The following is a 14037-nucleotide window of genomic DNA, read 5'->3' on the forward strand; positions in this document are numbered from 1 at the left end:
CGTGATAAATCTAGAAAACAATCTACAGATTAAGTGATGATGAAAACAGCAGCGCTGTGGCTATGAGACCCCTCTACTCAGGCCCACACAGTGCTGCTCAGCCACTTTGCACACCCGTTTGGAAAGCTGAACCGCGGATTGAAACTGGAGAGGATATGGAGATCTATACTGGTCTGGATATAGTTAGGGGCAAGGCAGAGGACAGACGAAGTGAGACCAGGCAGGCATGAGAAGGGGAACAGGCTAAATTCAAACAGTGATACATGCTGGGCAGAGGGTGGTGCTAATCTTAGCTCTTTCTCAGAGGTGAGAAGAGGGGGCCTGTCTATATTTGCTGCCATAAATAAGCATACTGACACAGTTTTAGGTGGTCCTCTGGGCAGCAGCCAGACCTTAAGGCCAGCTCGGCCATGCAGATTATTCTTAGACAGTGGTGTATAAGTGACAATACCTATAAACTGACCTACGTATTGCACTTTCCTCTCAAAAGAGTTCAAGGTGTAAGTGTGTGGACGCTAATCACAGCCAGTGAATTTACAGCCACAGCAGAAGATGGGACCAGGTGCAAAGCTTTACCTCCAGGTCCTTGTGGGGGTTGGGGGTTCTGGCTGTATTTGGTCTGAGAGTCTGTGACAGACACGGGCACCTGTGGATTTATTGGCCCAATACCTTTTTTTGAATGTCCTTTGAAAACAGAATCAGACAAAACACAGTCGTGTCGGGGAAAGAATTGTGAAAGTGTGAGTGTCATAGGAAAATCTAAATGTTGCTGAGGCATGGTTATGGTGTGAAGCATATCAGAGCATTTATTTATATATTTCTTAAATCACACACTTGTCTATCAGGGTGTTAACATACACCGCTTATCATCTGCATGGTGAATATACAGTAGTACTTGAAGTCCAGATTGTGTGCTGCCCCCTGCTGGGGATTTGAAAGCAATACAAGCTCAGCAATTTTTACTTGGGTCATGTCTGGACAACAATCAAGTCTGCTTCATCATCTGTCTCTATGACTGACTGTCTACAAAATGATGATGATGTACATGTCATAAAAGTAATTGCATAAAAGCAACTAAAACTATTCTATTAAACTATTTCTATTTAATTAATTAATCATTTTTTAACTACCTACACACGACACACATTAATCAACATTTCTGTGAACGTCCCAGTCTCTCTCTCTCTCTCTCTCTCTCTCTCTCTATGTATGAGTCTGGTTCTGTCAGAGATTTCTTCCTGTTAAAAGGGAGTTTTTTCTCTCCACCGTCGCCAAGTGCTTTGCTCATTGTGGGATTTGTTGGGTTTTCCCTGTAATATTGTAATATTGACCTCACTATGTAAAGTGCCTTGAGACAATGTATGTTGTGATATGGCGCTATACAAATAAAATTGAATTGAATTGAATTGAATGTATATAGACACATTTCATACATCATCTGTGGGAGTAGCTGTCTTTTGTAGAGATCATTTGTGCTCTGTGTATGTGTGTGAGTGTGTGTATACATAAATACAGAGCACTGCAATAAAAGGGATGACCTTTTTTATTTCATGTTGATATTCTGTACAGTTCTACCGATATATTTACACACACTTTTTAAAATAAAACGAAATGAATTGCAAAAAAAGCTTTGGGGCTCAACATCCTTCACATATTATCATGTGAATGGTATGAACCATGAAATAAATAACACACACACACACACACACACACATACATACGCACACACACAGACATAGAATTTGTTGGACAGACACAAAAGTATTAAGCATAGGAGGACATGAAGGAAAGATACAACACTGTCCAAGAGACATGCAGAACAATCCACACATACACTCAGGCACCTTTGTGCTGGAACACACCTTATACTCTGGGGTCACACAAAACAAAAGGCACTGCCAGCAGAACAGCTTGGACTTTGGGTGGTGATGTCGATACACGGAATCGATAAAGAAACATCAGGATGTGGCAAACCGTTTCTTTCAATAATTTGGTAAATTCATGAATTTGCAGTTGTTGTGTGTGATGCTAAATGTGCACCAAATTCAACGTACTTTATGTGTTAATAACTCGCTAAGTGAGGCCCAATGAGGGAGTGCTGATGAAACTCGTTATAAAACAAAAATCTAATTTTTTTCCCTGCCCTAGAAGAGCAAACACACGCACACACACACGCACACACGCACACCAGTAGGAATGATACCAAAATAATATTTGTAATAACAACAAAGTTAAACCTTGTCACTCTTTTTCCAGTGTCTACATAATACAAAGCAAACACATTGTTTGTACATCATAGCCATTATCATGGATTTTATATATTTAAAGTTTCTTTTTCTGGGTGGAAGATGGAGAAATAAAAGAAAATGAAAAGAGATATGCATGCCCAGCCCCGGAGGTACGGGGCATTCAGTGACCGGCGTCGTTATGTGCAATACAGAAGCGGTTTTCATTTTTTACATACCCTACCTTTTATTCTATAAACCTCCAAATGTCTCTCTTCCCTTTAAAATCCTCTCAATAGATCTGTCCCTCTAAGCTTTGGTGTAAAAAAAATTCCTCTCACATTCAAGTACAACCCTTATACCATAATGTTGTATGTAAAGTGTCAAATCTGTAAATATACGTGAATTGCCTCCCTTCATTTGCAGGTGGACTTCATGCAAGGTTTGTCAGACCGGGAATTAGGGCAGGGAAATGAAAATGAACTCACATTTTATTATCTAAGAAAAGGTTGGGATCATGTGGTTGTATGAAAGAGCAAGGGCAGAGGTGGTAACTGAATCTGACTGAAGGTCTCTCAATCAAGTGAAGCACCTGACTTCACAAAGGTCCATCAAATGGCATTTAAGAGGAAAAATAAGAACCGACAATGTGCGTTGAAGTAGGGATGTGTAGGGTGGAAGAGGCTCCTCTTTCCTGCTTTAAGTTTCCTATTCACTCAACACATGCTCCCTGAGAAAAATCAGAGAAAGAATCTGGCTTTCTTGTCCTTCCATTCCTTCTTACAGCCTCCTACTTCCTACCCTTGCTTAAGGGCGAAGCACTCATTGCCAGAACTCGCAGCCTTGACCCTAAATGCATCCCTCACAAATTCACACATATTCCAGCAACAAAATTAAAACATCTGGTAAATATATGCATCAATTCTGAGGGGGAAAAAAATAAAAACACACAGTATGATTGTCCTTCCATCCCACAGAGATGCAGAAAAAAAGTAATCATGCCCTCGGTTTCTATTCTAGCGTGTGCAGGGGGATGAGAGAGACTCATGCATAAGTAACACTTGCAGTAGCAGCAGCAGCAGCAGCAGTAGCAGGAGACGACGGAATCTTTCGAAACACCGTTGATTCACATCAGTCCCAAATGAGATCTCAAGTCTCACACACAGAAAGTGGCAAGATCTTTCTGTTTGTGTCCTTGGCAATGAAAACACTGTATGTCCTATCAGCGAGCAGACCACACACCCTGTAGACTTTCACATCCCTTTCAACCCCTGATTTTTTCCTCAGGGAGTGGACATATGGATGGTGATTGTTTGGGGGGGGGGGGGGGGTGTCGTAAACGTCCTGAGAAAGTGTATGCATCTGTGTATGAATGTACTGTGTGTTTGTGTGTATCCATGGAGAGTGAAGACAAGTTCAGCTCCGGCTCCAGTCTCTGAATAGATCACGGGGTCTTGAGGGGTCAGCATTCAAAGGGTCAGTCTCTCCCTGGTTTGAGGTCATAAGGTAACAGGTCAGGGGTCATGTTGTTGTAGGGCCCGTTGTAGTTTCTGCCGGTACATGGCATATTTTTGCTCCACTGCCCGCACTCGCTCTGCCTCCTCTTTCTCCAGGATTACCAGGAAGTTTTGCAGCTCAGGGACGGAGAACGCATGCCACTGTTGTGCGAAAAGGGTGAATATGAGAGGAACAGATTGTTATACTATTCCAGATACTTATTTGAACTTTTTCTCTCAAAATTGCACATAGCCTGTTCCAAGCATGTTTCTGTGATTTCTCACCTCCACCTCTCCAGTCTCATTTTCCTTAAGGACAAAGCTGTGCAGCTCTGGGTCAGGCCCTGCAATCAACCTTAGAAGAAGAGGACGTTCACACAGAGGAAGCTTCTGAAAGAGATCTGCATGCAGAAAAGAAAAAACACTTTATTCAATGGCGTCACTTTACATTCTGCAGACGAGCCGGTGAGCTCGTAGCCGTTTTCCTCACCCTGGCCATCGCGGTGCATCAGCCTGTACAATGCGAACTTGCGGGGATTGTCCAACACCATGAACTTCTTCAGCAAGCCCTGGATGACCTCTCTGGTGGTGGTCAGGGAGCTGATGTGGATCTGCTTCACACAGTCGCTTGGAAGGTAGAAGGACGTCCTCTTTTCACTCGGCGTGCAGTCATTCCCTTCCTGGTCCTCCAGCGGTGCTCGGTTGTGACCGCCCATCTGCCTGGACGCTCCCTCCGAACCCACCGCCTCCACAGAGGGGACAGTGACGGGTCGACTGAGCTTCAAGTGGACCTTGATGAAACCTGTGTAGGATCCGTCTGAAGCCTAGAAAACACAAACACACACACACACACACACACAGAGAGAGAGACAGTAGGAGACGATAAGAGGGTGGAGGAGCATCGCGGCATTGTTTGCACTATAGCAGGACTGAAAAGGAGTACTACATGTGATTCTCTAAAGAGACATTTATTTTCAGAAATGAACATTCACTTTCTTGCTGCCAGCAGCTGGTTAACAACAACTCTAAAGTGGAATATAACAAACCAGCGCCTCCCGTTTTTTAATGCTGACCCAAACCAACCATCACTCCTAAATGTACAGACGTGCTTTTCATGGCAGAGCTGTTATTATGGCACAACACAAGTCTTTATGCTAAGCTAAGCCGCTGCTGCTTGTAGCTCCATCATGTCTGGACTGACCTGAGAGTGGTACTGATCAATAAAAACAAACACATATAGATATATCTTCTTCTATTGTACATCATGCACCTTTGATGGTCATTGCACTGCACATCCTACCTTTTTTTTTTACTGTTGTATGTATCTCATGATACCACATTATTTCCAATTTCATATTAATTATTGTATTACAAATTGTATGAAGTGAGAAAGCAAGGAAGCTAAAAAAAACTAAATCAATTTTCATTGTTACTTAGATGTGAATCGGCCCAGTCACCAGCTTCGAAACTCACCAGCGTCATGCCATTTTCACTGACTTGAGCATTATACTCTTCTATCCTGCTCCACACCTCTTCGGCCGACAGGTCCTTTGTCCCTCCCTCCTCTTCCTCCTTTGCCTCATTCTGCTGTAACATGAGAGAGAAAGAGAGAGAGAAAATGTCAGTGCTGAAGTTATCAGAGTAATTGATCGTGTGGTAGGCTTGTCTCATGTTTTACCAGCAGATGGCGCCACTTCTCCCAACCATGTGTCCAGGAAAAGTCAAATGCTCTATCTCGATGAGTTTATGAATAGATATATCCGAATACGCCAAGCTGAACTCCTTCCACCCTGCATCGCTTTAAAGATAGTGGACTGACTGACTTGCAGGTATATCGTGTGTTATATTTGGTTGAAAACAAGACGGCACGGAGGCTGGTTCCAGCACCGCCCCGTCTCTCCCGTTCACTGCCATTCGTGACAACACTGTTCCACCCTCCAGCCATTCTCAGAATAAAAGCTGCCCTGACTGAAGCTAATGAGGGTTCTTGTAGACACGACTTCCTCCTCGCAACCCTGCCCTTAGACACAGGGACAGGAAACGCTGTGAATGGAGCAAATCACACATTCAGCATCATTCAGAATATTGTCACTGTTACTCCTTTCCTTCTGTGACTAGGAATGACAGAAAGAGAGAAGGAGAAAGAGAGAGACAGAGAGAGAGAGAGGGGGGAAAGAAGCCATGAAAGGAGGATGAGAGGCAGGGAGTGAAAGAGGGGGATGCAGTGAAGGAAGCGAGTAGGGGGTGAGGACTGATGAGAGAGCGGCTGCTGAGCCAGCCTTAGCAACACAGAGTTTGACTAGGTTATTTATAGTACAGTGGGATGCATGGTCTCTATCTCACAAAAGCTTTTTTTTTCTCCCCTTAGCCTGTTCGTTTTCATTTTCTGGGGCAGAGAGAGAAAGAGAGTGAGAGAGAGAGAGAGAGAGAGAGAGAGAGAGAGAGAGAGCGAATGCAGGGCAGGGACGGTTTCTGGAGGGGAGTCCTCATGTTGTGTGATGAAGTCACTGTTTCATTCAATACAGACGCAGTGAGCGTGACTGCATGAATTTCTCTCTGTGTGTGGACACATATAGATTGAGGCTCAGGTCATCCTGGCCAACATTCAGCAAAACCAAGGGCACAACATTTGAAATTCAAGGCTGCTGTTCGGAATATGATGTCATTTTGCCGACCACCTCGCTCATTCTGCTGGTTGCCGCATTTGTCTCCCTTCAGCCACTCCTCTGCGCTCTCAAGGTAACTGCTGACACCGCAGTGAAACAGCAGGGACAGAGGCCGATGCGCCCACGGTCACTCCATGTGACAAATAATTGAAACCCCTTCTAATTAGGACAAAAACATACATTTAAATATCACTGGGCCTGAGTGGCCACAGACGTGCACAAGTGTGAATGGTAGGGTTGTGATGGAGCCGATTTTTTCTAGCAAAATTTCCACCAAGTCTGAATCAACAAAGTGAAAAGAACGCAGCAGGAATTCCTGCGTTTGTATACATGTTTCTACATGTATCAGAGCCAGTGCCCTGCCCGGCCTCTCTGCATACCAGTGAGAGTGGTCCGAGGACAATAGCGCTGGACAATAGTGCAGTTTCAGTCCGTGAGAGTTCAGCAAAGTCCTGGGACGAAAACGTCCAAGGACGAGCACTTTGGTCAACTACTTATGAAGTGGTAAAAATGTGACGTGAAACTCATTCACATACATTCCCCCCCCAGCAGATCATTGGATCCCAAGTTCTTTTTTTACTTATTAATATACACTGAGTGATGACTTATCTTATGTTTAGCAGAGCACATTCAGACATATGTCAACACTATATCAATGATTCAACGCAAGTGATGCAGCCAGGTTAAGCTTCAGATCTATTATTATTAATACTACTACAAAATGTTCCAATCTCATACACCAACCTTCGAAATCTTGCTTTAAAATCCCACTTTACTTAAAAATACACAGACAGCACTGAGCTCCGCGTGAAAAACGAAACCCGAGGACACAGGTGATGTACAAACGTGTTGTTTTTAACTGAATGAATATGACAATGACCGGTCACTAAGTGTACCCACCGAATGATTCGTCACTGTCTGGTACTAACAAGTATCAAGGCCACGTTTTCCCAGTTTAACGTGACTCAGATAGACCCAAGGCAGCTTATATGTGTAAGATGTCTGGAACTGTTACGTAATGGAAACACACACACACACACACACACACACACACACGTTAACAAGCCTTGTAGATACACACCCTTGGGTGACACTGGCACGTGTTGATGCTCTCACTGATGAGATCAGACAGCAGAGGTCATACGACTACTTGAAATGACGCTGCAAAGAAGTCAGCATCAAAACACCGTGCCAAATTGTGTGTGTGTGTGTGTGTGTGTGTGTGTGTGTTCTTCATCATGATCTTCAGGAAACACTAGACGCTGGGATCTGTTACAACTGGCCTGTAAGTCTGACGACGTGATCGTGATGAGCTCTGCCAAAACTGAACTGACAATCATCAAATAATCAATGCTAAAATGTGGACAGATTGCAACAATCACAAATCGGCACGCGTGAGACACACTTACACTCACATGCACGTTTGCACACACACAATGATACAGTGTGTTGAGGAGAAGCACAATTGAGAACACACAGATTCTGTTTCACAGCTCAACACATATACACACACAAGTTGGCACAGCTATCCTTGTCAGGACATTGCACTGACTTCCATTCATTATGGACAGCTAGACCCAAACCCTTAACCCTCTAGGACAACGCAGGGCTACTTTCAGCGGCTACAACTCAATTACTTTTAGCATGTAGAGCAATTCCCTCCAATTCCCATTGGCTGATAGTGCCGCTATATTGTATTCCACACAGTATTTCTCCGAGGGTGAGGTGCCAGAGTTTCCATCGGCTGGCAGCTTCTTCGCTGGCAGCCCAGGCGAGCTAACCCCAATACCCTCCCATCTGAGGACGACGGCAAATCCTAACTCCACACACTGACAACACAGCTGGTCAATTATTCAGAGATTAAACAGTCTCCAAGTCCGACACCAAAGGCAGTGCCAGGACGAGGACAGTAAGAACAGCGCTGGTCGTGTTTTGGATGAACGTAAAACGTCGCCGCATTCGCGAGACGTTCATCTCCAGGACTCCTGAGAACCCTGAAACACTTTCCCCGTGTCAATCGGCCTCCCTCGCTCTTTTGTTACAGAAAAACATTGAATCGCCTGATGTGCATCAAGACCAAACAATGACCAGGCAGCACCTCACATCCTGCAGAGCCCGCAGCTCTGTACACACTGTGGTTACAGGACTGTGTATGGCACAATAATGTGTAAAGTTTTCAAAAAACCAAACCTCAGGGAGTGCATGGAGGGGCCAACAAAACCATGAGTTGCTATGGTAACTAGGAAACTGGTTTGCTAGAGTTAAGTAGTTGGCCTACACACACGCAGGCACGCACGCACGCACGCACACACACATACACACACACACACACACACACACACACACACACACACACACACACACACACACACACACACACACACACACACACACACACACACACACACACACACACTCTCTCTCTCTGGTTCTACCAACTCTGTTTCTACGGAAACCTCTCCCACGCAGTGCAGAGCAGAGACCTCTATGAAATCTGTGGGTTAACGTCATTAGCTCATCATTTCTGCTGAAACAATGCAAACACGCGATCTCTGTTGACGTCTCCGGTCTCCGCGCGGTGCTGTCAGACTGTGGCGCTTGAATCTATGCGAGCCGTTCAACATGATAAACGAGCCGCCGGAAGGCATCGAGGTCGATGAGCAAGGCTGACGGGACGGCACATTGACGTTACACAACACATGGCTTGCTACACTCTCAAAGACGTTCACACACAGACCTAGAGGCCTATTTGAGCTGGCCCCCTACCACTTCCTCTCCGCACTTCTGCTTTTTGGCCGTTTTTTTCTCTCTCTCTCGATATAAATGGCCGTTTGTTTCCCAGCCAGCTACCTGACCCACATGAGTTTGTCTTACTCTTACAGTTGAATCTATCAGGGTCAGAGTTCTATCCCCATTCTGTACCTTTGCCGCCTGCCTGGGCTTGCGGAAGAACGAGGTCTTGGCCGTGAAGAAATGGGAGTCCTCGCTCTCATCGTCCAGGCTGCAGTACCCGCTGCTCATGCTGTTACTGCTGGTCATGGAGGGGGTCAGCACCGTATTGACGGTCATGGAGCGGTTGACAGGCTTGAGGAAGTGCTGGTTTATCTCGAAAAAAGGCACGGGCTGATGTGACGCTCAGCCACAAATCAGAGTCTACGTGCATCTAACTGTCCTCTACTCATCCAGATGAAGACAGCGCTGCTCTGCTGAGGCATCCAGGGAGTCCGACGTCCCACCTGTGACGGCGAGACAGGTGAACTCGGCTCAGATTCGACACTTTGCGTGCCACCGGAGACGGGACCAGGAAATCCGAGAGCGAGCAGAAGCTTGTCACTTCCTCCTGACGCGTGCCTGTGTGTGCGTGTGTGTGTGTGTGTGTGTGTGTGAATGCCCTCACGGCGTCACAAAAATGCACACACCATGCAGCATATGCACCTGGTCATTTTCAGCTAAACATACACACATTCACACACACACACACACACACACACACACACACACACACACACACACACACAGGCATCATGGAGTCAGTTTACAGGTCGGTGTCAAGTTAACCCCGCTCACCTGACAGCACCTGTTACACCCGCAAACAAACGCTCCTAAAAAGCATGCACGCAATACCACGTCCTGCTTCTGTCTCGCACGGTGTCTCTGTGAGCACCCACTGCACTGCTGTAGGTGCAGTTCAAGTCCTGGTTGTTGCAGCAGCAGCAGCAGCAGCAGCAGCAGCAGCTCAATTATAACTGCACTTATGCGTGTGAGCATCCACCCGTCCCTCGAGTCCAGAGCAAACAGTAGCAGGAGATCTCGGCCACAGCAACAAGACGCTCGCAAACATCGCACTGCCTCCTCTCTCGTCCTCTCTCCTCTTCTCTCTGTTGCTTTGGCAATACGAGAGACAGATGCCTCCCACTCAGCCTCGCTCTATTTCTTCTTACTCTCCCCCTCTCCTTTTTCTCTCTCTCTCTCTCTCTCTCTCTCTCTCTCTCTCTCTCTCACTCACTGTCTCGCAGCCTTGCTCAACCATCTGTGTTATCAGACTGCAAGCACCCCCTTCTTCTCCTCCCTCCCTCCCTCCCTCCACTCTCTCTCTCTTCCTGCAAGCTAGTGGACTCTGCAAAGCATGGCCACCTCCTCTTACACGGAGAGGGAGCAAGAGCGAGAGAGAGGGGCATGAAATAGAGACTGAGTGAGAGATGTGAAGCCTTGCAGCTCCTGTTTTACATACATAAGAGCAGCACTGACAGGAAGCAGCTCAGAGGCAGGGGACGACGGCTGCTATGCTCCTGACCTTCTACTGCAGCGCGATGCAAAGCACAACAACCGCTGCGAACGTGTGGCTTTTATGTAGGAACAGGCAATATTTAGGACGTTATCCATCAACACACGAAAATCAATCAGGGACAGACACGGCATGGCAAAACCCAGAACCAGCGCCACTGCCACTGCTGTGGTGTCGGTGGAGGGGTGAGATCACAGTGCTTCAGGTGAGATTGAGGAAAATAATGACTGATTGCCATCAGGATGGAGATTACAGTGACCTCTGACCCTACACTGGCCCTGCAATCTGGCCTCTGACTCTGGCAGTGACCCCCCCCCCCCCTGTCAAACAGCTGCTGTTGTCAATGTCAATGATGACACTAATGGGGACATATGTGTGCATGGTTTTCTGTGATTTTAGTATACTCTCAGACATGATGATAGGTGAGCATGAATGGCACTGAGGAGCTGCAGCGGGCAGGGACAGTGTGTCTCCCTTTCATCGGGTGTCTTTCAGTCAGGATCGAGTCGGCCGAATACTGATCACCTGCAGCCAGGCTCCTCGCCTCCATCGGTGTAATCACCATGGGAGAGGGCAGCGTGCGGGGGGTTGGTATTCTATACACACACGCATGCATCCATGTATACTGAACAGCACAAATCAATGAAGTGTGGTCAGTCTACTGCGTGTGCATGGTGACTGCAGCAGTGTCTGAGCGGCCTGTACGACCCCCCAAGCACACACAGAGCGCTGTAGCTGTAAAAGGGGGAGAAAGAGGACTGCAGGAGACCAACTGTCATCTCTGCTCTTGTCCGCAGCACTCGAGCACTCGGGTGTGGAGAGGGAGGTCACATACCATCAAGACAGATATCATCAACGCTCACTTAATTCTGACTTCCTGCTCATCATCTTTAACTACACGGCCATTAAACATAATGAGAGTAGCAGTGGTTAGGCTAAAAATAAGTACAAAAAAAGTACATGCCATCATTTTGTTCCTGCAGATTTTGTATATTGGAAAAAATGTGGTTGTATTAGTCCTGCTTGGCACCAAACCATCAAACAGATGTTTGGTAAAAGTCATTTGGTAAATTTGAATGCTTTTCATCCTCTTCCTCCATCCCCATTACTGCGTTTCAGAGCAACATTATTTGTTCACACTCTCTAGAGGTGGAAGCGGAGTAGTACCTGGCACACTACCAGGGGTCTAATTCTACGATATCTGCCCCCGGGCCATGAAATAGCTGCCAACACTCTGCTGCACGCCAGTTGTCTCCTGTGCGTGGTACATGAATCTGTATGTCACGTGACTCGCATAATATGTGAGTATGCAAGCTGCAATTAGAGATTTTGAAATTACCCTGATACAATATAGGAAAATAGTGGATAGCTGAACACTGAAACAAATACAGCTGTTTCACAAGGGAGGTCCCTACACATAAAAGTGATTAACCTAATTAGTTCTCATTCTCTTGACAGAAGCTGAGGAATTGACGATGTGAGGATACACCGCCACATGTTTCCTACAGCGGGGATACGACAGGGAGACTTCACACGGAGAGCTGAGAGAGGCCGTGAGAGGGAGAGAGAGCAGGCAGGAGAAGGAGGCACATCAAGATGATGAGGACGATGATGTGACGTAGCAGATTCTGTCCAGAGAACATTCTGTGACCACAAAACAGCAAATGAGCGCATACGTGAATATATAAGTGCACAGCTGAGGAGGTGGGACGGCTCGTTGTGAAAGAGGAGGGGGGTTATGTAAAAGTGTAGGCTGCAGGATGAACCCTGACATTACCCAATCCTGACTCAGGTACACCTCTGCACACACACGTGTTATTTCCACCAATGTCACGTTATTTGAAATCCTCACCTTGGGCCGAGGGGCTGCGGAGGAGCGGCTGCTACTGGGAGGTGGAGTTCTTTCGGTCTGTCTGTCCCTCTGGTTGCAGTCCAGCTGGACCTGACGCTGACACTCCAGGTGACACGTGTAGCTGCAGTCTGACCAACACAAGAAACACACGGATCAGAGAGGGCAGCACATAGGGAAGGACAGGACCTGTCACTCCTCTGGGGTGTCACCTGTTGGAGCAGTGTAATGCCTATTAGTCAAGTGTGTCAGTAAGAGAAAGAAGAATTCTGATTTCATGAAACATGAGCAGCCACACAACACTCTGCCTTTACATAGGAAACTATCTCCATCTAGTGGCCAACGCCGGACTCTCACCCTCGAGCTGTCCGACTGCACCGTCAGTGTTCGTGATCAACACACAACACAAGTGCTGTAGAAAATAATTCTGTTTGTAAAAAAGGCAAGACACACCATCCAACCAAGTATTGTTATAAAAAGTCAAAATAATCCAGCAATTGAATACCTCTCAGAATACCTCTGAGATCAACTATACATCCATTGTCACCATCAGGTAAAAAGAAATCCTTTGTGAAATACAACTATCACAAAGTTAGTATATTATACTATTTATAAAAAGACATACTGTACAAGGTCCAGCAAAGGAAATAACCGAAACAAACTCAAATCATGTAAAAACTTAAAAAGACGTAGTGTATTTTTTACATCCATTTACGTATTAATGGATGGACACTGACATTCAAGGTCAACAACATGTAAGAGTACCGTAGCCCTGATGAGGTCAACCCCCCACCCCCACCCCCACACTGCTCTGCTAAAAAGATTTGGGTACTTTCCCAAATTATCCACAGTTGTGAAGTGGGATAATTTTGTGTTGGTTCCACATACGACTGCCTCAGCTTGTTTATGCCTTGATGCACTTTATTGTTGCCAGAGGCTTTTTCAACGGAGACACATGGCCTCGAATCTCACTGCTCAGTTGCTGAGGGAAGTCTGAACTCTTTAAAACCAGATGAGGACTATAGTTTGGGGACATTCTGGGTCCGATCCTTATTTTTTTTTTTTATGGAAAGCCTCTTAAATACAACACTGTGGGCTATCAACATAAAACCATTCAGACAATATTCTGTCTACTTATAAACAAACCCATACATATTTCATGGGAAACATATTGTTTCCTGGTGCACCTCTTTGTTACTGCAGTCAGAATAAGCTGGGCTGTTTTTCTTGTCTACTGAAATCAATGTCTCTGTCTGTGTCCTACGAAGAGAAGGACACCGCTGCATCTGCATCAGCGCTGTAACCATGGCAACGCGCTTCTTGATGACCATGGTAGAAAGAGAAGAGCTGTGCTTACATACGGTCACTGGTGGAATTTCTGTTGTTAATTATCTACAAATTGCAGCTTAATCACCAAATGCTTTTGCTTTCATGCAGGGAATGAAATCGTTATTATAGCTGGGTTTTTTTGATTGAGGAATAAATGCCCTGTGTATTTTGCGGGGCTGATGAGTGA

At 45.9% G+C, this 14037-nt stretch overlaps 1 protein-coding gene across 4 annotated transcripts in view; it reads right to left on the reverse strand.

Moving 5' to 3' along the window:
* Window positions 1-1527: 1527 nt before the first annotated feature.
* rassf5 (Ras association domain family member 5) overlaps window positions 1528-14037 on the reverse strand; it is a 24587-nt gene continuing 12077 nt past the window's right edge. For 2 of the 4 annotated variants that reach the window (XM_035630792.2, XM_035630795.2), the window contains exons 2-6: window positions 12525-12652; window positions 5195-5308; window positions 4212-4545; window positions 4007-4122; window positions 1528-3883 (exon numbers count right to left, since the gene is read on the reverse strand). In XM_035630792.2, coding sequence (XP_035486685.1) covers window positions 3740-3883; window positions 4007-4122; window positions 4212-4545; window positions 5195-5308; window positions 12525-12652 — 836 coding nt within the window. In that variant the 3' untranslated portion in view covers window positions 1528-3739. Of the gene's footprint in view, window positions 3884-4006; window positions 4123-4211; window positions 4546-5194; window positions 5309-9309; window positions 10328-12524; window positions 12653-14037 lie in introns of those variants that run through there. The other 2 variants (XM_035630794.2, XM_035630793.2) reach the window with 2 other exon arrangements.

The sequence above is a fragment of the Scophthalmus maximus genome, chromosome 6, assembly GCF_022379125.1.
Source record: "Scophthalmus maximus strain ysfricsl-2021 chromosome 6, ASM2237912v1, whole genome shotgun sequence".
NCBI classification, from domain to species: Eukaryota; Metazoa; Chordata; class Actinopteri; order Pleuronectiformes; family Scophthalmidae; genus Scophthalmus; species Scophthalmus maximus.